The sequence below is a fragment of the Buteo buteo genome, chromosome 13 (assembly GCF_964188355.1).
Source record: "Buteo buteo chromosome 13, bButBut1.hap1.1, whole genome shotgun sequence".
NCBI lineage: Eukaryota > Metazoa > Chordata > Aves > Accipitriformes > Accipitridae > Buteo > Buteo buteo.
In genome coordinates this window covers 8,535,104-8,557,809 of record NC_134183.1, presented here as the reverse complement: position 1 = coordinate 8,557,809, position 22,706 = coordinate 8,535,104, and the positions used below count along the sequence as shown (strand labels likewise).

Below are 22,706 nucleotides of genomic sequence, written 5' to 3'. Positions count from 1 at the left end.
GCGCACGGGCTGCGGGGACCGGGACGGGCTCGTCCCCCCGCCCGGCTCCGCCGGGGCCCCGCGGGGCCCCGAGTTCGAGCCCGGCCGCCGGCGGAGCCGGGGCGGGACCGGGGGCGGTCCGGGGCGGAGCGGAGCGGCCATGGCGGAGGCGGTGGCGGAGCCCGGGTCGGTCCCGTTGCTGGCGGCCGCCCGCCGGGCGCACCGAGCGGCTTTCGGGGGGGCGGCGGCGGTGGCGGCGGCGTGGGCCCCCGGCCGGGTCAACCTGATCGGCGAGCACACCGACTACAACGGCGGCTTCGTGCTGCCCATGGTAAGGGCCGTGCTCCGCCGCCCCGGCCCCGTGATCCCTCGGTGTCACCCTTCCGGGTCCCCCCCCGCAGCCTCCGGGGATCCCCGGGGGCCGTCCACCCCCCCGGCCTGCCCCAGGATGTCCCCCCGGCATCCCGCCACCGCGCCCGGGACCACCGGAGCATCGGGGGCAGCACCCCGCAGACCGGCTCCTAACTCACTGCAGGGGGGATGCGATTCCCCCGACCGCCTCTTCGAGGGGCTGAAGCCTCTTTTCTGCAATCCCGTCAAACAATTTTCCGTTCCCGGAGAGCGACGTTTTGGTGGCAGAGATGGTTCGAAGCAGCTGGGGCTTCCTTGCCCTCCTTCGGCTCGGGGGGAAGCCCCAGCTCAGTCCTAAATCAAACCTACAGCTAATTATTTTGAGGCCGAGGAGCGTGGGAGCAGGTCAGCTGAAGTTCCCTGCAGGCAAGAAAACTTGGCGAAGCCTCTCACGTCCTTGTCGTGGGTTTCCACTCCCCCGGAGCCCAGCAGCCAGCACCCCAGCGCTGAGCTGGGGCGGTCGGTCACAACATTTCAGTGCTAAGACTGACCCTGTGTGGCATTAAATAGCCAGAAAGTTTAATGCTGTGACGAGCCAGAGTGTCCGGTGGGGGCTGGCACCTTCACATGGACAAAATTAAGGGTAACGTGTTGGGTGCTGCCAGCTGTGGGTTGAAGCAGCCACAGCTGTCCCCCGCCACCAGTGGGGATGCTCCAAGGGATGCCGTGGGGTCTGAGCCCACCTTCCCCACCCCCCCCAGGCCCTGCAGCTGGGGACGGTGCTGGTGGGATCCCCCACTCAGGACGGGACCATCTCCATCCTCACCACCTCGGCGGAGGCAGACGAGCCCCACAGGGTGCAGTTCCCGGCTCCCCGCCAAGGCAGTCCTCTCAGCCCGGGGCAGCCTCGCTGGGCCAACTACATCAAGGGCGTCATCCAGCACTACCGGGGTAAGACCCAGGCTGCCGGGTGGGTTAGAGGTCCCCTCGCGTGAGGCCGGTTCTCGGCGCCTGGCTTTTGGTGTGCTCCAGGGGCTCTTCCAGTGCCGGTGCAATCCTGCAGCTGCTGCCGGGACCAGGCTCCATCAGAGATGCTTTCAGCTCCAAAGACCCCTGTGTTTGGGGAGGGGGGTACCTGGGTCACGCTCTGCCATGGGTCACCCTGCGTTTTAAAGTGGGATATCGGACAGGGGCTCCTCTCCGCCAGTTCCCTGTGAGCTGTGGGGCAGGGCAGCCCCCAGCCCTGTAGGGGCTCATGGCCCCCATCCTGCCTTCTGTTCCCACAGGTGGTCCTGTGCCGGGCTTCAGCGCCGTGATAGCCAGTGACATTCCCCTGGGTGGGGGCCTCTCCAGCTCAGCCGCTCTGGAGGTGGCTACTTACACCTTCCTCCAGCAGCTCTGCCCTGGTAAGGCAGCAGCCGGATCTGGCCCCTGGTGCCTCTGTTCCCGGGTGGGAGCTGGGGATGAGTGGGGTGCCCTTAGCAAGATCCTGCAGCCCTAGGGGAAACGCCACTGTGGAGTGGGTCACAACACCCCGCCGCTGCCGGAGCTGGCACCGCTGGGGTTGCGGGGCTCCTCCAGCTCACCCAGCCTGATCTGCCCATGCCTGTAAAGCCCACAGACCACCCCTGGGGCTGGCTGGGGGAATAAGAGGATGTTTCCCTGGAAGCATGTTCTCCCCACCCTTACGTCCCCAAAAATGGAGACATCTGAAACACCAGTGTCAAATTATCGCATCTAGCTGGATCCAGGGACCCATGCTGGCACAGATGCTGTGCGCTGCTGCAGGAGCAAGCACCTGCAGCTGATGCTTTAGCAAAACCCCATTCCATGGGAAAGCAACCCTTTACCTTCGTGTTTGCTCCCCCTGCTCCAGGGCAAGGGGCGAAGATCCCAGAGCTGCTAACCTGCGTCTCTCTGTTCTGGCACAGATGATGGTGATTTGGTAGCCAAGGCGCTGGCGTGCCAGAAAGCGGAGCACACGTTTGCTGGCATGCCCTGTGGGATCATGGACCAGTTCATATCCGTGATGGGCAAGGAAGGCCACGCACTGCTCATTGACTGCAGGTCAGGGCCGAGTGCCGAGCTCACTGCGCTGTGCCCACCTCCTTGGGCAGGTGGGGATGAGCTGGTCCCGTGGCCATGAAATAAATGCAGGAGTGCAGGGAGGGGTTAACGCCTGAACCCAGCCAAAAATCTCATTGCGGGGCTGGGACTCCCTGCATTTTAATTCCTGCATCTTGATTCCTCCTCCCGCATCCTTTCTGCTACTTGCCTGGGCTGTCTTTCCCGCAAAGTCATTAGGGTCTCTTATGGGACTAATAATTGGGAGGGATTGAAATGCTCGAGCAAAATCCTAAACCACTTGGACTTTGCCTCAGTGGAGGCAGGAGCTGCCTGCCACGTGGCCTCACCCGGATGGCCGAGGCGTGGAGCGGGCAGGGGACGGGCACGTGGCCGGCGCTGAGCTCTTGCTGCAGGTCCCTGGAGACCGTCCTCGTCCCGCTGACCGATGCCAGCTTAGCCGTCCTCATCACCAACTCCAACGTGCGGCACACGCTGACGGGCAGCGAGTATCCCACGCGCCGGCGGCAGTGTGAGGAGGCGGCAGCGGCGCTCGGCAAGGCCAGCCTGCGAGATGCCACCATGGCCGAGCTGGAAGGTGGGGACAGTCCCTCCCTCGGCTCTGGCTGCTCCTCGGGGCAGCAGGACCTTGGTGCCCCATGGCACGGGCTGAGACTGTGGGGCAGCACCTGGGACAGGTGGGTGGGTGCACGCACCGGGATGGGACCGTACCACAAGTAGAGAAGCTCTGGCACAGGATGGTTGCAGGATGCGGCCGTGCTCATCTCCAGCAGCATCCTGCAGACCCGGGCGGTTTTGCTGCAGGGGCATGCATGTCTCCGCAGCGGCCAGGAGCCGGCTGGGCGAGGAGGTGTACCGGAGAGCCAGGCATGTCATTGGTGAGATAGCACGGACGGCCCAGGCAGCGCAAGCGCTGCAGGAAAGGGACTACGGGATGTTCGGGAGGCTGATGGTGGAGAGTCACAACTCCCTCAGGTGAGGATGTACCAACCCTAGGGCAGGGCAGGCTGTGTCAGGGGCACCGGTGTTGAGTCCTCGTGGGGTTCCCTTGCCTGCGGGTGCAGCACTGGGGGCAACCAGAACCATGTGCTGCCTGGCATCTCTCACGGCTCAGCCTGCCGGGGAGTTTTAAGAAAAGCCCCACAGGCTTCTGCATCGAGGCGTGCTGGGATGAGGCAGCCAGTCACATATGTTGCAGACACATGCTGCTTACAGCAGTGCTCAGCGGGTCCCCGATGCTTGCAGCCTTGCTCATGTATATGTGCACTTGTAGGCAGAGAGCAGGACTGGGATTTGCAGCATGCTGCATTGCTGCAGTTTGCTATGGTAATGGGTGCACCAAGAAGTGTGTTTCAGCTGTTTGTGGTGCAGGGGCTATGGTCAGGGCGCAGGACAGGGCTGATCACGAGTCTCTTCTCTCCAGGGACGACTATGAAGTGAGCTGCCCAGAACTGGACGAGCTGGTAGAAGCAGCCCTGGAGGTCGATGGGGTTTATGGCAGCAGGATGACCGGGGGTGGCTTCGGAGGCTGCACGGTGACGCTGCTGGAGGCTGGGGCTGCAGAGAGAGCTCAGCACCACATCAAGGTACACAGCAGAAAAGTGCCAGGAGATTGGCTTGAAGATCCCAAGGAAACACTCAGGGGCATGGCCCAGGGATGCCATTGAAGCTGTGCTCCTGAGGCACTTGGGGTTGCTGTAGCCCATCCAGTATTGCACAGGGACAACCCCAAGTCTGTTCATGCTACTAAGCTCTTGCAGGCAGTTCAGCACCATGCTGGTCACAGAGCACTGCCCAAGGACCTTACTGCACTGAGAAAGTGAGTGAAAAGGTGCTGGGTGAGCTTCAGGAAGACTAAATCTATCTAGGGAAAAGTCATCCAAGCCAAGCTTAGGCAATGCTGAGCTTAATGTCAGCAGTCACAGCCTAGGAAAGATCTCAGTGCCGTCATCAACGTTCTTTAAATCAGCAGCTCAGCATACACTGGTAGCTGAAAACACCAGCAAAATGGGGATGTCAGGAAACGGGGGCTGTGAATGAGGCAGACCTTCATTTTGCTGCTATATGAGAATATGGTGCACCCTGTAAATAGTGGAGGGGGGGGATAAAGAAGGGGCAGAGTAAGATGTCTGAAATGAGGAGAGACCAAAAGGGCTGTGCCTCTGCCATCTAACGAGAAGCTGGGAGAGAGGGAATGTGACCAGGGGTTAGAAAACAGCAAAGGGGATAGATAGGGTGAGTGTGGAACTGACCCTCAAATCCTCCAAAATAAGAACCAGTGACCACTGGATGAGTTAGGACTAAAACAGAGCCGAGAAAGCACTGTGCAGAGCTGGCAGTGAGTTTTCTGCTGCCGCCAGCGGCCGCGGAGGTCAGCAGCATCAGCAAGGTCAAAAAGGGGGTGGAAAAAGTCACAGAGAACCGTCCATAAGGGGCTGCTGAAGGGTCAGCTTGGGGATGTGCTGACAGCCTCCCTGCCCCATGCTGTGGATGGACCAAGGGACCCCAGCAGTGGCCAGGACAGCATGCTGTCCCCAAAAAAGCATCCCATGTGGCTGCTGTTGGAGCAGTGGCTGGGCCAGATGCACGGCTGGGCCTTTCTCCCCCTGGTCTGTCATCCCCCAGCCTGGCCTCTTGCTGCAGCGTAGTACAGCCCCAGAGCACCAGCATTTACTGCTCCTCTTGTCTCCTAGGAGAAATACAGCGGCACAGCCACCTTCTACCTCACCAAACCCTCTGGAGGGGCAAAGGTGCTGCCCTTGTAGAAGAGCCACCACCTCGCCTGGGCTGGGATCGCCTCCCTCCGAGAGACGGCTGCTTTCCTCCCTTCGCAAAGGAATCAGTTTGTCTGTCTGCATCATTTGCCTAATAAATGCAAAACGTTTGCACAGTTCTGTGTCTGCATGAGCTGAGCTCTGATGCCAAAGTCACTGGGGACCTTTCCTCGGAGGAGACTGCTTTAACTCCAGTTTGCACTGGTGTAACAAGCCATTACCGGGGACGTGGGGTGCAGCACCGCTTGGGTATCTGCTTCTGGCATGTGTCCTTCATCTGCCGCTGCAGATGGAGGGTATTGGGGGGGGGGGGGGGATGATTTTTTTTTTTTTTTTAAATAAAAGGGAAGAGACAGACTGTAGAGAAAACATTTATTGAGTGCAATAGGAAGCCATCTGCTCAAACACTCACTGTCAGTGTGGGCTGCTGGATCCACCTTGGAAAGGCTGAAACACCACCAGCCCTAACAACCAGATGAAAATTAAAAAGTGATGCTGTTCTAGTGCAAGGCATTGCTTAGGTGCGCAGCCGCCTTGCGCGTGGGGATGGCGTGATGCCCTGGAGAGCAGCAGCTGACAGGCTGTGCTCTTCTCTTGGATAACAGGATAGTCTTTGGTTAAAATGCATGGAAGTGGGGCTCCCTTTTTAGGCAGTTTTCAGTGTTTTATCCTGGACCACAAAGCACAGGGAAAGGGTCATGAAGTCCTTGTGCAGGAGGAGACGCGTCAGCTGGAAACTCCAACCACAAAGGTGAGATGGGAACTGGGAGGCAGGCAGGCTGACGCCACTGGTACTTGCTCAGGAAAAAATAAGTGCTTCTTGAAGGCACAGTAAAACCACAGGGCTGGTGAAGTACCTCTTGAACCAAGTTCAAAACTGATCTAGCTCCAGCTGCAGTCCTGGAGATTCCTGTGGACTTTACTCACCTACATGCATCTTTGGCTCAAACATGTACAACCCCTCCCACTCAAACGAACAGCCCGGAGAGGAGACGGAGCTCTCGGTGGTGTTAGTGCTGGAAAGTCGTCTTCTGAGTCCGAAAAAAAAAAAAAAGGAAAAGAAAAGAAAAAAAAAAGGAACAAAAAAGCCAAGGTCCAGCATCAGATCAAAGCAGGCAGGCGACACTGCCAGGGAGACCAGGCAGCTGCTGTTTTGGTTGGAAGCTCTAATCCAGAACAGTGGCAGCTGCTGTTTCGGGGCAGGATCCTTGCTTTCAGCAGGCTCCTCGCCTGCTCCCGTGCAGCTGAAGCACGCCAGGGCAATGCGCTGCTCAGCAAGACACGGAGCCCAATTGTTCTTGTTGGCAGAGGGCAGCAAGATGCCAGGCATCATGCCCAGAGCTGGGAAACGAGGTCCAGCAAGGTCTGAGCTCAGCCCTGCATCCAGCATCATGCCAGGACAGCTAAAGCCGAGGGCTGAAGAAGGCCCAGAGCCTTGCTCAGGATGATGAGAGAGACCCTGCTGTTCCCAGGTTTGCTCTTCCCTTGTGTTTACTGAGGGATCACAGGTCCCTTTATGGACGTTGTTGGTGGGCAAAAGGGCTTTTGAAAGATATCCAACACCACCTGCCCCAAAATCTCACACTCTCCACATCAGCCATGTAAGAAATCGCAGGCACCGTTCCTGGCTCCAGGCACCGCTGCCTGGACTATCCCCATCCCTCATCTCCAGGCAGCTCCCAGCCCTCCTGCGCACGTGTGCTGTGGCTGCAGAGCACTCAGCTGATGGATGCTGTGCAATAAGCGGGTCTGGTCGCTTGCAGCCATCTGCTGAAGTCTCCAGTGCTGGAGAATATAAGGCGCAAGTCAGAGTCCACCAGCTCATCAACAGGCTTTCCACCAGGTTTAGTGGCCTTTGGATCAAGCCCTTAACTAATTTCTTCCAGTTATTCGTTTCTCAGCAGTCAGAGTCCCAGTGTAGCCTCCACATTCAGCATAGATCTCATCCACCTCATTTTTTTTTATAAAATAATAAAATACATTTATATATATTTATATATATATACTACGAAAACTGTACAATATTGTATGCAAAAATGCATCAGTGGCCATCATGAGTAATGCTATACAAATGAAAGACTATACTTTGCTATCGTGGTACCAAATGTTAGCAGTGAAGGACAGACACAAATAGGTGCAGTAAGAAAGCATAGGTTACCCCAAACCCCTACCTTGCAGCGCTCATAAGAAAAAAACAAACAGAGCGAAATAACCATCTCCAGTGGACAGACAAGTTGCCGGAGAGCCTGGAGCAAAGATGGAAATGGTGACCCTGGGATCCTCTCAAAAGTGAGGACCTGAGAATAAATCATTCTGTTCCATTTATCTGGGGAGGCTGGAGCCATCGAGACACCCGGATTTTGGCAGGTGTGTTTGGTTGGATGGGCACTGAAGAATGGCGTTGGAGTGAGCGGTGATTGTTCATGGAAGACATCCCTGTGGACTCTGCAGAACTGAGTCTATGCAGAGCAGGACAGGGTGAACAAGCCCTGAAGGATGAGCACACATCTGATGACCCAACCGTGCCAGAGCTTTGAGAGCGCTGGGCTCCAAACGAGAGGTCCAGAGCTTGAAATGCCATGGAGGGTCTCTGCCCACATGAGGAGCTGCCGAGGCACCGTGGCAGTGTCTGGATGAAGCACCCTGGGATCATTCCACAAAGTCCTGCCATCTGAACACAAATGTCCCGCTGGCGGGCAGCCTGCCCTGGTTCAGGCCTCGTAGAACTGCCTCTCCATCTGTTTGGTGAGGGTCCCACTGGACATCACGGTCCGGCTCACAAACTCTTTGGTGACCTGTTTGGTGAGGGTGCTGCTGGCGCTCTCCACTCGCTGGGTTGTCATGAGCATGCCGTCTGCAACGAGAAGCTCAGTGGTCAGGACACCGCGCTAAGTACGGGGTCACAGGGAAGAGGATCTGCTCTACCTAATGATTCCTGACAGAGGCTTCTCCTTAAATACCACTTTCACTGATGGAAAACCTCTCCAGATCAAGTGATTCGGTACTTTTCTATGTCAGTCAATAAGATGAACCTCCTGACAGCTCCCAAACTCTCCATGTTGCAGTGTGAACCCATGAGTCCATGAACTCAAGTGGGACAACATGGAACAACTACACTGATGTGATTAAAGATGGTCGTCACACTTTCCTGTTTTTTCCTGCTCTGAAGAGATCTAACCTTGCAGGAAGAGCTACGATTTGGACCCTAGTGATAGTCCTGGGGGACTTTGAAAACTCAACATTCCCTCTGTGACTGGGCAGCACATGGGGAAATGACAGCAACTGCCCCTGGGGCAGAGCACAGACATGGTGTAGGAAAGGGTCTGGTCATCTTCATCAGTCCTGCCTGATGGACCCTTCCTCCTTGCCTTTGACACTTGAGGCAAAAGCATCCTCAGACCTTTGGATAAGCAGAGTTATCCTTTGCTTTCAGAGGGTTTCAAAGCAGACAGCAAGTCCCTACCTGTGAAGTGGGGATCCAGAGAGGAATGGCTGATGCTGGTTTTGGTGCTGTATTCGGTGGGGAAGTTGTACACTTCTTCTCTCATGTACTGCTGTCCTCCAAACTGGGAGAAAGTCCCTGGGGAGAAGGAAAAGGGATGAATCAGCCAGGAAACAACAAGGAGCTTCCAACCCCTCAACCCTGCATAGTGAGCACCAACAGTGAGCTCAGGAGGTTTCTCTTGCTGACATCAGAGCCAGGTTTAGGAGGAACTGGGAGGACTGGGGAGGTCTTACACCTGTGCAGCGTAAGAAGCTGCCTCCAGGTATGTGTACAATCAGGCATAAGACAGAAGCTTCATAATAAATTAAACACTGGCAGGTTCTCATGATCCTCCCTCATTCAGTGCATCAGGGTTGGGGCAGTGCTCACAAGGCACAGCATTGTCTTCATGGAAGACAATGTCTCCATGTCTTTCGTGGAAAATGGAGTCACCACCAGAGCTGGAAAGGGACTCCAGGAGTTGTGTTCCCTGCTTGAGAGGTTTCTTATCTTTGCATCTCCACAAAGACACGGTACTGTACCTCCATCCTGAGATTCGATGGTGATGATGCCTTCTCTCTCTGGCCCAAAGCCTTGGGTGGTCTTGGCTTGCACTTTGAACTTGTATGGGACATTCTCACTCAGGTGGGGCACAGTCAGGGTAGTTTCCGGATTGTCTCCTTCGACATAGATATTCCTGGGCTCCCCTAATCCACACAGACATACCAGCAGTGAAGACAGACAGGAGTGACAGTCCCTCCAAACGCACTCCCCCCAAGTCTGACTGCTGTCTTGCCTTTCCCTAAGCTTTATGCCACCCACAGACTCTATGATTGCACTCAGTTCTACTAAGGGTTAAGACAACCCTCTTTTAGTACAGTGGTGATCCTCAACAACCTCCACTGGGTTTGGGCTGTAATAAGCTCCAGGTCCTTCCTCCTCCAACCACATTTGTTACACCAGACCATGCAATGACACAAGGCGTCAGGGTCCAGCAGCTCCCAGGCCTGGAATCAGCCTCATGTCCCCACTTTGTCTGCACCAATAAAGCAGACAGCTTTGTTGCTGGTCCCAGCAAAAATGCAGCAAGTTGCTGCCTTTGCTGGAGGTATCTTGTGCTCTACATGGGGAACTGGGCTTCTACAGCCTGATACCATACCTCCTCCATGCAGCATCTCACAGGTGACCATGTAGCCCAAGATGGACCCGTTGGGCTTGCGGGGTCTCTCCCAGCTGAGCTGCAGGGAGTCAGGGCTGAGGGCAGTGAAAACCAGTGGTCCAGGAGCACTGGGTGTGCTCAGCGTGAAGGGTGAACCTGCAGGGGTACGAGCAAGAGGTCAGTATCACAGAAGGTGGCGAGGAGGAGCCTGGGAGGGATCTGCACACAGCATTTATGAAACAAGATGGAAGGTCTCAGCTACCTAGACAGCTAGTGGAAGGTGAGTACATGGGGAAGAAGGCTCTATTTCTAAATGAAAGGAAGGAAAGAAGAGCTCAGGATGTGGTAAGGGGAGAGAAAAAAGCAAGGCCAGCACTGTAGACAGCAGCAGAGACATCAGTGCCACCCTTCTCCTGTCCCCCATCCACCTCACCTGGTACAGGGCTGAGTGGGCTCTGCGGGTCCACCTGGGACTCTATCGTGATGACTCCTTCCCTCTCGGGACCCCAGCCTTCCTCACTTTGGGCCTTCACCTTGAAGATGTAGGAGTGGTTGGGTAGCAGGTCCTCTACCACCACCGAATTCTGGCTGGGGTTAGGGATGGTGAGTCGGTGCACTTCTCCTGGGACACACAGGGAAGGGGAACATCAGTACCACGTTGCAGGCACAAAGACAGAGCCATGGCTTTTGCCTAGACTCTCTCTCAAATGAATTGCCTGGAAAAGTCATCCAGGGCCCCTCCCCAGCCACATCCATCACACCTTGCCACCAACAACTGGTAGTGCAGGACGAGATGTTGTTCCAAAAAAGGCTTGGGACAAAAAACAGCTTCTTGAAAACTCAAAGATTTTCAGCCAAAAAGAATAATTTTCACTAACACTGCCCCAAGTTTCATGTAAAAATAAGAGATTTTCATTCCAATCTTTCCTCCCACTCCAATGTGATGAAAAAAACCTTCAAGTAAGATGTTGGGGATGATGGAGAATGAGGCCAACATTTTTTGGAGTAGAGGTGACTCCACAAGCAACCCCAGGAATTGTCCCCCCAGTAGAAATGGGGAATGAGAGCTGTGGGGTAGCCAAGACATTTCCTCAAGGCGTATATAGAAAAAGCAGAGTTGGGGCCAGCCCCTGAATCCCAGAACACTTGTGGTTGGAAGGGATCTCTAGAGGTCATCTGGTCCAACCCCCACCCCTGCTCAAGCAGGGTCACCCCGAACCAGTTGCCTAGGAGAAGACCCAGACCAGACTCTCCACCACCAGGAGCTCCCACCACCAGTTGCCTGGTGGGCACTGGCCACCTGTTCACTGACCTCCATTGAGGAGCTGGTACTGCACGCTGTAGCCCTGCACCTCCTTCTCGCAGTGCGGCTCCTGCCAGCTCACCTTCAGGGAGGTGGGTCCCAGGGCGGAGAACACCAGGCGTGTGGGGGTGTCAGGGACGCCCAGTGGCAGCCTGGAGTCTAAGGCAAAAAGGGAACATCAGGGTGGAGATTTGGGGGCTGGGGGGCTAAAGGGGCTGGGGGAGAGGAGGGAGTGGCACACGCAAGCGTGGGATGGTCCCGATGGTCTGGGGAGAACATGGAGAGATGTCATCTCTGGAAGCTGGCCCATCATGAGGGGGGATGGCTGGCTCTGCACACCTACAGCCCATGACCTTGGGGTGCCAACCTCGGGTGGGACAAGTCAAGGTAAGCTTCATGCCCCTGTGGTAGAGAGACCAGAGCATGGGCTTGGGTGCAGCATATGGCCCTCCTCGTTCACCCTGAAGCACCCTGTCCAGTCTGCCAGAAGCTTCACAGACCTCTTCAGATGTAGCTTAGTTAAGACTGGCCCTAGTCTATAGCTAAAGCAGCCCAACATCTCCAGGGACTGTTCAAGGGAATGGGGGCAGCTGGGACCAGGACTGGCTGCTCTGGCTCCCTCCCAACTCAGCCCACTGGGACACAAAGCTCATGGCGAGCACAGCAGCCTCCCAGGTGACACTTAGGGTCTGAAGCCCCTCATTGACGTGGGCTTTGGCCAAGGAGCTTGCAGAGAGACATCTCGTATGGAGCACACGTTCTCCCCCAGAGTCCTCCAAAGGCCTGTGGGGTAAAACTGAGAACAACAAGCTTGTTAGGAATGAAAAGGACGGGGACAATGAGCTGATCAGCTCGTTAGAGCATGGTGATAGTGGTGGTGGGTGTTAATCAGCCCAGGTGGGTTGAAACACAACTGAAGTCACCTGCAAATGGAAAGGTGATGTGATGGAGGCACAGGCCAGGTCAGGAGGAAGATCAGTGCGGCACACAGCAAGCCATGGAGAGAAGGTTTGGGGTGAGCAGTGGGTGGCAACAGCTCATGGATGGCCGGTGGCTTGGCTGTTATGGGATGCATGGCTGGGAGGAGACACCGGACAAAGCTGTACCTATATACTTGCAAATCCCTGCAGACCCATCAGTCATGATTATAGAGTCCCGAAAGCCAGTGCTGGGGTAGTAACCCTTCACCTTTGCCCTGCTCCTGAAACCCACATCCCGAGGCCGTGGGATTGTCCTCCCAGCATCTTCATGGATGGGAGGGAGGAGTCTCCCCGGGTAATCTACAAAAGCGGTGCAAGAGAAAGAAAGAAACACCATTGGAGACTTCAGAGCGGGTTCAGCCTAGGTGCTGGCTCCTGCAGAGATGACTTTTTAAGTCTCTTTGAAGAGACTTTTAACAACCTTCTGTCAGTGCCAGCTGATGTACACATGTGGAACTGAAAGGCAACCATGCTGCTAGATAGAGTAAGAAAAAGAGACACATGCTTTTCCTGGAGTGCTTTATGGTGTGAGGATAAGGATGTAGCTCCCTTTCCTGAGTACTCTGGCACGTGAGGGATGGGAACCCTTTCCAAACTGGTCTGGGAGCAGGGTGGCCTTAGCAAAGCACCTACACGTCAGGGATGAGGACGTGACCTTCCAGATCTCTGGTTCGTAGGCCCCCTTAGCTGTGAACACAGTCCTCACCCCAACAGGACTCGCAGGGCATGTCTGAAGACAGTCACAGAGGTGGAAGGGAAGGACAGGTCCCATCACCACAGTACTCACCGTGCCCCATCAGCATTGTGGAGTAGTCTCTTGTCAGCGAGGAACTCCCCAACACCCTGTGCTCCTGCTGCATGTGTGAGGTCAGCTGGTGGTAGCTGGCGTTCGTTGTCCTGGTCAGCGTGCCGCTGCCACTGCCAGGGAAGGAGAAGTCCACTCGGCCGTTCAGCAAGTGCTCTGTAAAAGAGGGCACACCGTGAGGAATGTGGCTGTGGACAGGGCTGCTGCTCCAGTTTCGAAGGGGAGGAAGCAGGAGGCATCATGGTGCACCCTGCCTTGGCTGCATTCCAGCTTCAGCCACTCTGGAAGGTTGTTCTGGAGCGCTACATCTAGAACAAGCCACAACCACCCAACGCGATGATGCGGAAACAAACAGGTAAATGGAGACTTTGCTCTACACCCAGCACCAGAGACACCCATGGTGCCCAAGGTAACTCCAGACCTCGGCCTCGCTGGGGCACTGCCTTGTGGTTCTCGCCACGTTGTCTCACATCTCTCCTTAGACGCAAGCAGAGGTTTGTGATTTCAGATTAAAAAAGAAGGCGGAAGAAGGAAAACAGCCCTTTACGAAGGCAGTTTCTCCAAATCTCACTCTGGATCCCATCTCAGCTGGATCTGAAAAGCAAATTCTGCTCCGTTGTTCTGGTCCTTGACAAACCCCCATCCCTTCCCACCAGGCCAGGAGAGAGCAGCTACCCATGAGAGAGTGATTTCTGTTTAACAGTCCAGCAGATCTGCCCCAGAAGCTTAGGGCACTTAATTAGGGTGAGAAGCTGCCCTTGGAGGTGGCACTTAGCAGGTATCATCTGAGTTTGCTCCTGCCTTGAAGGTCCAGCCTTTTGTAGAAGCAACTTGCTAGCAGGCTCCCAAGTCCATGCCGAGATGGGGGTTACCTTGACACTCTTGTGAGCAGACACACAAGAAGGTTTTGAAGCAGACTACAGCACGTGAACAGTGCATCACGCCAACACGAGGATGGGCACACAAGGGGAGGAAGGGGACACGTGCTGGGGCAGACCCCAGCTGCCGGCCCCTTGGCCCAGAGCAGGACGAGACAGGACACTCAGTGCCGTAACGAAGCTGTCCTTCACCTGCTTGGGGCCGGGGCGTCCCGCTCCTCCGCAGGCTGCCAGTAGCCACGTCGCTGTCCTCCTCGTGGAGGAGACCCTCGGTGTCCGAGGAGAAGCGGCTGCTGCCAGAGAGGCGGGGAATGGTTTCAGGTGGGAGCCTCCAGGTGATGCGGCGAAGATCCAAGTCTTCTCCCAGCAGCTGCACATATTTCCACCTGGAGCCTTTTGGGACAATGCAAGCACTGGTGTTGGCATGATCTGCAGGGGACAGAGTGGGCTACCCACCACCTTCGTGCTGCTTGCTGGGGAGGGGAAGGGGCAGGCGCCGGTGGGAATGACACCCATTCACAGCCCGTCTCGCCAAGTGTTGGCTGATGAGTTCAGGCGGTGCAACCATTGTGTGACTGGTGGATGGAGGATGGTGGGAACGTGACATGCACGGGGGTTCCTCAACCCCAGGGCTGTTTTCCAGCCCTGTGTCCATCATGACAAAAGGTGAGAGTCAAAGTCCCACCACACGCCTGTCCCTGTCACGAAGAGTCTGCGACAATTGTCCTCTGCTCAGGAGAGGTTTCCTCACTCCTTGACGTGCGCTCAGGATGGTCGGACTCTTGGTGTTCCCATTACCTTGCACTCTGAAAGGACTGGGGACTCGCTTCTGGATCCCAGGCTCTGGAGAACCACCCCAGCAAAGACCCTCCAGATCCTATTGACAAGCCTCATCATTTCACTTACGGCCCGTCTTCCCCTCGCTGTCCCAGTACAAGACAAGGGAGCCAGCCTCATTCAGAGAGTGAAGTGATGGAGGAAGAGAGGCCAGTGCCTTTCCAGCACTTGCTGAGTTCCCTCCTGTTGGCTTGGCCAAGACCCTGAGCATCCAAGGGACTCAGAGGTCTGTGCCTTGCCAGTGCTTGTTTGCTGACAGTAACTCTTGTGGTCCAGCCAAATGGCAATAGGAAGGGAAGATGAGCAGGGAGGACCATGAAAAGCTCCTCTCCCACCCCACGCTGAGATTTCTCTTTGCCTCATGGCTAAAACAAAGAGGCACTGGTCTTATTTACACTGTGGCTAGTCAAGTGTTCCCATGGATGCTGCTACCATGCTTTGGAAAGGCTGATCTCCACCATCTCTGTGACTTGGATCTCCCCATGTCCGTGAGGAGGAGAGGAGTAGTGAAGCTCATTGCTGAAAGCTGTTAAGGAAAATGAATGTTAAAAATGACCTTTGCAAAACTCAGAGCAATGTACCTGAATCATCAGAGACACTGGGACGCTTGCTGCCAGCTGGAGAGCGAAGCACATCTGCGCTGTACATCAGGTAGCTGTCATAGTCCTCACCTCCCTCTGCATCAATGATGGGGACATCAGGGATGATGGGGACTGGAGGAGAGGGGGAAAGTGCCATTCAACAAACAGCTCAAAACCACACAGGCCTCCCACGCTCAGGATGGCCTTCAGCATTCACCAGGGTGGCTGGTGTAGCAGAGCAAACAGGTTGTGGAGAAGCAGCTGGGGTGATGGGGAGCACACCCCAGCACTGCTCCTGCCCCCCTGCTCCCCACCCAAGCAGGGCAGTAACTCACTGGACATTGGGCGCTTGGGCTGCGTAGCGAGGTTGATGGTGGCTTCTCTCTCAGGTCCCCAGCCAGCACCATTTCTAGCCTTCACCATGTAGCGATAGGGCTGGGACTCCCGCAGGTTTTCTATCAGCACCATGCGCTTCTTTGGGTCTTCAACAAGCACCTTCTTCATTGGGCCAATGGGTGCTGCAAATATGGGTATGCCTGTCACCCACAAGGTCACGAGACACAGAGGACCCCACAGCACCCCACACTTGGCCAACAGGCTTGCTAAGGTTTGGTGTCAGGGCACAGCCTGGCTCTGGGACAAGGTGCAGCAGCTATTTGGGCGGCTCATGACAGGCAGGATATCTCAGGGAAATTCCCAAACTGAATGCTGAAGTCAACCTACAGCAGAGGTCTCCTGTTGCTGGTGTGTCACCAAATGGCATCTTCCTGGCACCCTAACCCTAGGTTTAGACCGATGAACTAAGTTTTTAAGAGGAAAACCAACACAAAACACTATGGAAGTGAATGGGAACTGAGAGCCTCCAGGCTTTGCAGGATTAAATCCTGAGCGGTGATTTTTCTGTACTCCTTCCATCAAGAAGTGACCCCTCCAGATCCCAGTTTTCATAGGAAACATGCTTGGAGCCATTCTGGCTCTGCTGCTGTTTGGGACCAGCCCCACTTGTGGAAGGTGTACTCTAGCTCCTCAGCCTGGCTGGACTGCTCCGTTCAGAAAATGAGCTCTTACCATTGTCCTCATTGACGAGTCCATAACTGACTTCGTAAGCTGTGATCTCCCCATTGGTTTCTGCAGGCTCAGCCCAGCTCAGCTGTGTCACGGTGGAAGACACAACATTGAAAGCCAAGCGGCCAGGCTCGCTGGGCACTGGAAAGGCAAAAGGAAAGGGTCCAGGTTACCGCAAGTCAGGAGCCAGCGCACACCGATGCCCAGAGCTCCCCGGATCCCAGCTGGGTTGCAGTGGGAGCCACTCAGTGCTTGTCCCCAAGACCAGCAGAAACTCCAGGCTGGAGCCCTGACCCCATGCCGGGTGCGCAGGCACCAACTTGTTCCCACATGGTGGGAAGCAAAGTGCAGAGTCGCTCACCGTCCTCAAGCGTGCGGCAGTGGATGATGTCGGAGTAAGCCCCTTCACCCAGGGCGTTGTAGGCGCAGACTTGCATCTCGTAGTCGCAGAAGGGGTAGAGGTTACTCAGCTCTGCTGATGGTGCTTTGACATCAATGAGACGGGCTTCTGACTCGGGGTCCCCTTGGATCCAGTATTTCACCTGGCAAAGCAAGAGCAAGCCATGATTCCCTCAGATCCTCACCATAATGGGTGAGAAATTCCCCATCTCTTATTAAATCTTCTCTGGGAAAGCCAGGATGTTGTGCCATTCCTCTGAAATGGAAGGCCAGAACAGTCTGGCCATTTCATGATAAGTGATGGAAAGGGAGATGAACCCACCAGGAATCTCCTGCAAATCCCACATCCACCCAGCAATGGTCCCTTAAGGATGGAGGGGGCCAGAAGGGGTGAGTTTTCCCCCTCATTTGGCCGTCTTCTCCCCATCCCTTCAGCACAAATGACTCTGTGTGTGAAACACCTGCAGGATAGGACCCACACCCTCCCCCGGGATCCACTCACCCCTTACCTTGTACCCCAGAGGTTTTCCAGGTGGAGGAAACCAGCTGAAGCGGATTTCCCTGGAGCTGAGAGCATGGGCATTGGGATTAAGTGGTGCACTCAGGCGGCCTTTGGGGGACTGGGAGACCTGGCTCAGACCAGCCATCGAGGGGACACCATCCACCACCTCTGCAGACATGAGGAAGAAAGGTCACATCAGTGCTAGTCCCCCGCATGGAAGGAAAAGAAGGGAGCATGCCTCTCTCCAGCACGGTACAGAAGGGAAACTGAGGCACTTGGTGATGACATCCCCCAAAGCTACACAGCAAGCTGGCATGAGAGTCAGGCTCACACTCCCCAAGTCCTGCACCTCCTGCTGCTTCTCACAAGTTGCCCAGGTAGGAAGAAATGAAGAGACCACCTTCGTGCCTCTGAAAATCTTTAGCTCTGTCTGAATGCATTTAACAACGCTTCAACAGCTTGATCAGTTGCCCTGTGCAGCCATGAGAGAAGATGGAGAGGGGCAGAGCCTTCTCAAGTCACCCAGTTTCTTCTGCTGGAAACCCACCAAGTCCAGCTGAGAGCTCTCTGGAGCCTCTCCAGATCCAGTGCCTGCCCCTGAAGTGGTTCTGGTTGGTCCAGTGACAAAGGATTTTCTGGTACCCCCAGTATTCATGACCAGTACTGTGATAAATACCTTTACATTATCGACCCACTTGATGACAACCCATAGAGTTTTGCTTGTCCAGCCACAGGAACCACCAAGCACAGCTCATGGCAAGTCCCACATTGCCCCTATTTTTATAGCTTTTTATTCAAATCCCCAAAGAAAAGGAATGAAAAATCCACTGTATTTCCTTTTGCGAGGTAGATTAGCCATCTTCTTCCCACCCACTGTCTATACCCACTAATGCCTCTAGAGGGAGGCCCAAATCTACCAGTCGGAGCTGGAGGAACCTCCTCATTGCCGCTTTTTGGGCGAGTAGCAGGGCTGGAGCTCTGTACATCACCTCGGGGTGGGCTGGTCCGGTGTGGGGGTCCCACACCCCCTGCTACCATTCCCCACCATCTGGCTGCCAGCCCCTACCTGGGTCGGCGATGGTCACCGTGGTCTGGGGGTATCGGCCAATCTTGGCACCGTACTTGGGATGGAGGAGGTCGATGGCGAACTGCTTGAGCTGGCAGTTGTGGAGGAGCGTATCTATTTCGGTCAGCTCCAGCAAGGGGACCTGCACCTCCTTTCGGGTCTCCCCAGGCTGGAAGACCAGGTCACCCTCTGTGAAGATGTAGTCCTGGAGGAGAAGGAAGAGGTGCGAGGTGATAGCCTGCAGCATCCATGAGAAGGCTCCCAGAGAGCTTCCCCTTGTCTCCCAGTGAATGCCCACTTGCCTCCCAGTGCCCACAGCTGAGGGGGCAGCTGGTACCCTCTGCCTCAGGTACAGGCAACCTCTCAGATCCCTGAGGCACAGGGAGGAAGGGATGGAGGGGAATGTCTGCCCTTGTGCTAATAAGCCTTGGGTCTCCCCTCTCCCAGCCACATCCCGTTTGAGCCTGATCAGCTGCTCTTCTGCAGCCCCAGGTTTGGTTCCTTCCCAGCCCTCTGTGCCCACTCATTCCTGCCTGCCAGGCCAGGAACACCACCCTTACCCTGCCATTCTTGGCGGTGAGATCCCGGGTCCTGTAGGTGACTTGGGATTTCCCGTTGTCTATGATCTCCCGGAGGACAGGGATCTTGGCCAACTTATCAAAGCGGCTGTGGGAATAGGCTGGCTGCAAGAAGGTGATGAGGCTGCTGGCTGGAAGGGGCAGGAGAGAAGGAATGTGTAGAGCAAATATGTGAAGGCTCACATTACAAATACACAGGTGTCCTCCAGTGTTCCTATCAGCCATGGGTGTGAACGGTGTATGAAACATTACTGCATGGGCTGGAGACGTTACCACTCCTGACTTGTGCTCCCTGCTCAAAACAACCAGGTGGGAAGCAGAGGCAAACTGCTGGGGACATTCACCTGCCCCAAGCACAGCATAACAGCAAAGAGGTCTTATTTCACTCCAGCGGCCTATGAACTGGAGCAGCAGAGGCATATAGTCAACCCTGGATCTGCCATGGAATTGGTAGCATCTAAACTTGTGATGGTCAAATGTTTGGGTCTCTGCCACCAGGGATGACGACCCTCCTTTGGATGCTTTAAAAGATGCTCTAGTTTAGGCCCCGGTGACTTAAGATAGGAGTCACCAAGCAAGTCTCTAGTCTGTGATCTGGGTGAACTCAGATACGCAGCCTGCACCTTCCTTAGAAACCACATATGTCCATCTGGACATGGGACACTCAAACACAAACGCCCTTCATCTCGTGCCGTGGTCGCAGCCCTTCACCTTGTTCTTTGATGATGGTGATGTTGACAAGCCTGCGTCCAATCTCTGCGATGCCGGTGGGGACATCAATAGCCTCCACCTGCAGCTGCTTCTCATCATCATCATCCTCCCTGATGAAGAGCGGGACACGGACATCCACCAGCTCCACGGCCTCTTGGAACTCCACCATCCCATGAGCATCTGGTGGAAGGGGCAATGGTGAGAGGTGGGAAACGGCCCCCTCCTGCCCAGCCAGGAGGCAGCGCCGGGCTCTGCTCCCTACCTTGGTCTGAGGTCACAGTGTAATAACCCGGTGAAACCTTCAGGTCATTGAAAGCCTCGTGGGAAACATGCTTTTCCATCACTTTGATGATCTCTGGCTTGGCTGAGCGAGGGGCGGTAAGCACTGTGTCCACAATGGTGTGGTCCTGCCTGTGACCGGTGGGAAGAGAAAGCTGGGTAAGAGCTGAGGCCAGGGTTGCTCATCTGACATAGCAGCTAGTGAGTGCGGGGGGCATTCAGTCACCCCACACATTTGTGTACAAAGAGGGAGAAGCGGCACAAGTGAGGGCTGCAAGTTCCTCTTACCTTTTCCCAGAATTGGGCTGTAACCTGGGGGGGGGGAAAAACCCAAAACCTGAATCAGAGTGACTAACGCATTTGGGGAGATAAAGTTCCGCGTGAATCACAGCCCTGTGCAGGTCTGAGCTGCAGCAGCTGCCCTGCGGGTGCCAACCCATCCTGCAGAGCCCGTGGCCCCATCACATGTTCCCTCCTGCCTGCCTGCTCCCTCCAGTCCTGGGTTTCCCAATGCAATAAGGAACATGCCCATGGGGGAGATCACACCGGGTCAGAGCTGTGGGGAGGGGATAACACTCCCTGCCCAGCACCGGCATCCCCAGACTCCTCTGTCCTACACCAGGCACTCGTAACTTTGCACAGGGCTGAAACTTTTGAAGTCAATGGGAATTTTCCCGTTGAGCACCATGCGACCAGGATTTCTCCCTGTCTGTAGACAGAGTCTCAGGTCCAAAGCCAGATGTGGCTGAGATCACCTGCACAGCTGGGTGGGCTCTGCTTTGCAGCCCTGGGTGGGTGAAACACTGCATTGTGTTTGTGCCAGGGATGTCTCACAGACCATGCTCCCTCAGGGCGTCCCACATTTCACATCCCAGCCCTCTGGTCCGCTCCCTCATCAGCAGGGCCCTGGGGGAACCCTGCCCCGCAGGAGGTGTCTCCCCCAGTGACTCACCTGAACTTGGTTTGCTGGAGCTTGTGGCAGCCGGGGATGTGCTTGAAAACGTCATTCAGCTGCAAGGAGCAAGAGGGACTTTCACAACATACCCTTTGCTGAACAGGGATGCGTTCAGCGACCAGACGCTGCTGCCAGCAAACACGAGAGCCCTCTGGCCACCCCTGGGTCCCCCCCGTCGCCCTGCCACACCAGGCAGAGCCCACCACAGTTTCTGCCCAGGACACGGCAAGACGCTGCAAACTGAAGCCGAACAAAAGCTTCAGACCACGGGCCCTGAAGCAAACCCCAAATCTCATCAACGTGATGTTCTGATAATTCTCACAAGTGTGTTCTTAAAATTTGTACTTTCTTTCAGAAAAAGGAGAAATCGCTTCTTCCTTTCAAGACCTGTCTGGGTTCACAGGGAAGGAGCACTCCCCCTTCCCCAGCACACTGCAGACACCCCCTGAGCGTGGCTGTCCCCCAGTCCCACACCCCAAGTCCCCTCATGCCCAGGCTCGTACGTTCTCCTCCACTTCCTGGCGCAGCTGCTCGCACTCCCGGGTGTCCGGCTTCACCAGGTTCTGCGTGAAAAGCCGGGTCAGCCTCAGAGACAGCCCGTAGGGAACTGGAAAGAAAAATTCCCAAGTTAAACTCCTTCCTTCCTGGTCAGAGAAATAACCCAGCCAAAAGTTGGAAGCATGGGGACACGCATGATGCTCGTTGTCCGGATCCTGTATCGCTAGCACCCAAATCCCATAGCACCAGCAGAGAAAACCCTCTGAGAACTGGAAGACTAACTGGGAAGCTCTTTGCCAGATGTGGCAAAGGAAACAGTGTCCAGTGGTGGCTCTGGACTGATGAGGCAGCGAAATCAAGGCTGAGCTAATGAGACTAAGACACATGCAGCGTACATCCACCACACAGCCAGGGCGTCAGGAGGTCTCCAAGGCTACCACCTGTCCTGCTACAGGCCTGGACACAGGAATGTGCTGCTCAGCTTCCCCAAGAATGGAAGCAGATGAAGGAACAACCCCCCTTGCAATCGGGCTTGGAGGTAACGCCACGGCTGCTGCAGCTGGGGGCCACCACCAAGGGTTTGTGTCCTTTACAGCACCGACAGCTTCTCCTCTACGCCCTGTTCCTCAGACGTGGCACTCACTGAGATCTTTGGGGTTGGCAGCAGCGAGGGAGGTGAAGCCCTGCTTGTGAACATTGTTGTTGATCTTCCAGCGGACTATGTCCCGGCCCTTGAGGGACCCGCTGCGGACCATGGGAGTGTCCAGGTGGTCAGAGGACATGAGGCTGTGGCGAAGCATGTAGTGGTCCTCCTTGAAGCCAACAGTGCGACCTGCAGAGCCAGGGGCAGGGTCAGAGTCTGGGCAGACTGGGACAACGCCAGCCATCAACTTCCCGACACCGGAGACTTTGTTTTGGGGAATCTTTAGGGCTTCCACCATGCTAAGCGTGTTGGGATGTCAGGAGCAGAGTGGGGTGGAGAGGGCAAGGGGTGTCCATAAGCGGGGAGAGCACATCACAGCAGCTGGACATTACAAGGGACACTGGTCAGGGGAGAGCCAGCAGCAGGATTCCCAGTACGGCACACCAGGGTGTGGGGCAGGGAGGAGCAGTGGAGCAGCAGCTCAAGGGCTCCTTGGCTCAGGCTCTCTGCTAGGAACTTTTCCCCTGATCTACCTCCCCAGCTCAGAGAGGAGGAGGAGGGACGCTTATCACAGCATGACCCCCCCAACCAAGGAAGGCAGTGAACCCCACAGATCCCTCTCCCCCCTAGTTGAAAGGGCTGGTACCTCGTGCACAGCAGGGAAGCAGGGCCAGGCAAGCCTAGAAAACAAGTGGCCAAAGACACAATCACTTTGCGGCCAAGGGCGGAAATCCCCTTGTCTCCAGCTGGGAGGATTCACATCAGCAGGGATGGGTGGGCAGTGGGTGGATGGG

The 22,706-nt window shown here is 55.7% G+C and overlaps 2 protein-coding genes across 3 annotated transcripts in view; one reads left to right on the top strand and one right to left on the bottom strand.

Moving 5' to 3' along the window:
* Nucleotides 1–55: 55 nt before the first annotated feature.
* Nucleotides 56–5,338, top strand: GALK1 (galactokinase 1). The gene is made up of 8 exons (XM_075044556.1): nt 56–310; nt 1,092–1,281; nt 1,617–1,736; nt 2,262–2,397; nt 2,811–2,992; nt 3,240–3,390; nt 3,839–4,001; nt 5,109–5,338. Exons 1-8 carry the CDS (start codon nt 140–142, stop codon nt 5,178–5,180), a joined length of 1,185 nt encoding a protein of 394 aa, XP_074900657.1. The 5' UTR covers nt 56–139; the 3' UTR covers nt 5,181–5,338.
* A 16-nt stretch (nt 5,339–5,354) lies between these two features.
* The window catches only part of ITGB4 (integrin subunit beta 4), a 31,018-nt gene continuing 13,666 nt past the window's right edge, over nt 5,355–22,706 (bottom strand). For both annotated transcript variants that reach the window (XM_075044554.1, XM_075044553.1), the window contains 23 exons: nt 22,559–22,592; nt 21,913–22,101; nt 21,275–21,378; nt 20,769–20,827; nt 20,105–20,128; nt 19,800–19,948; nt 19,538–19,717; nt 18,809–18,957; nt 18,249–18,453; nt 17,190–17,350; nt 16,643–16,823; nt 16,285–16,422; nt 15,552–15,734; nt 15,217–15,348; nt 13,991–14,191; nt 12,903–13,076; nt 12,242–12,415; nt 11,145–11,294; nt 10,266–10,454; nt 9,833–9,988; nt 9,216–9,380; nt 8,653–8,769; nt 5,355–8,043 (listed from right to left, as the gene is read on the bottom strand). In XM_075044554.1, coding sequence (XP_074900655.1) covers nt 7,901–8,043; nt 8,653–8,769; nt 9,216–9,380; nt 9,833–9,988; nt 10,266–10,454; nt 11,145–11,294; nt 12,242–12,415; nt 12,903–13,076; nt 13,991–14,191; nt 15,217–15,348; nt 15,552–15,734; nt 16,285–16,422; nt 16,643–16,823; nt 17,190–17,350; nt 18,249–18,453; nt 18,809–18,957; nt 19,538–19,717; nt 19,800–19,948; nt 20,105–20,128; nt 20,769–20,827; nt 21,275–21,378; nt 21,913–22,101; nt 22,559–22,592 — 3,357 coding nt within the window. In that variant the 3' untranslated portion in view covers nt 5,355–7,900. The remainder of the gene's footprint in view (nt 8,044–8,652; nt 8,770–9,215; nt 9,381–9,832; nt 9,989–10,265; nt 10,455–11,144; nt 11,295–12,241; nt 12,416–12,902; nt 13,077–13,990; nt 14,192–15,216; nt 15,349–15,551; nt 15,735–16,284; nt 16,423–16,642; nt 16,824–17,189; nt 17,351–18,248; nt 18,454–18,808; nt 18,958–19,537; nt 19,718–19,799; nt 19,949–20,104; nt 20,129–20,768; nt 20,828–21,274; nt 21,379–21,912; nt 22,102–22,558; nt 22,593–22,706) is intronic.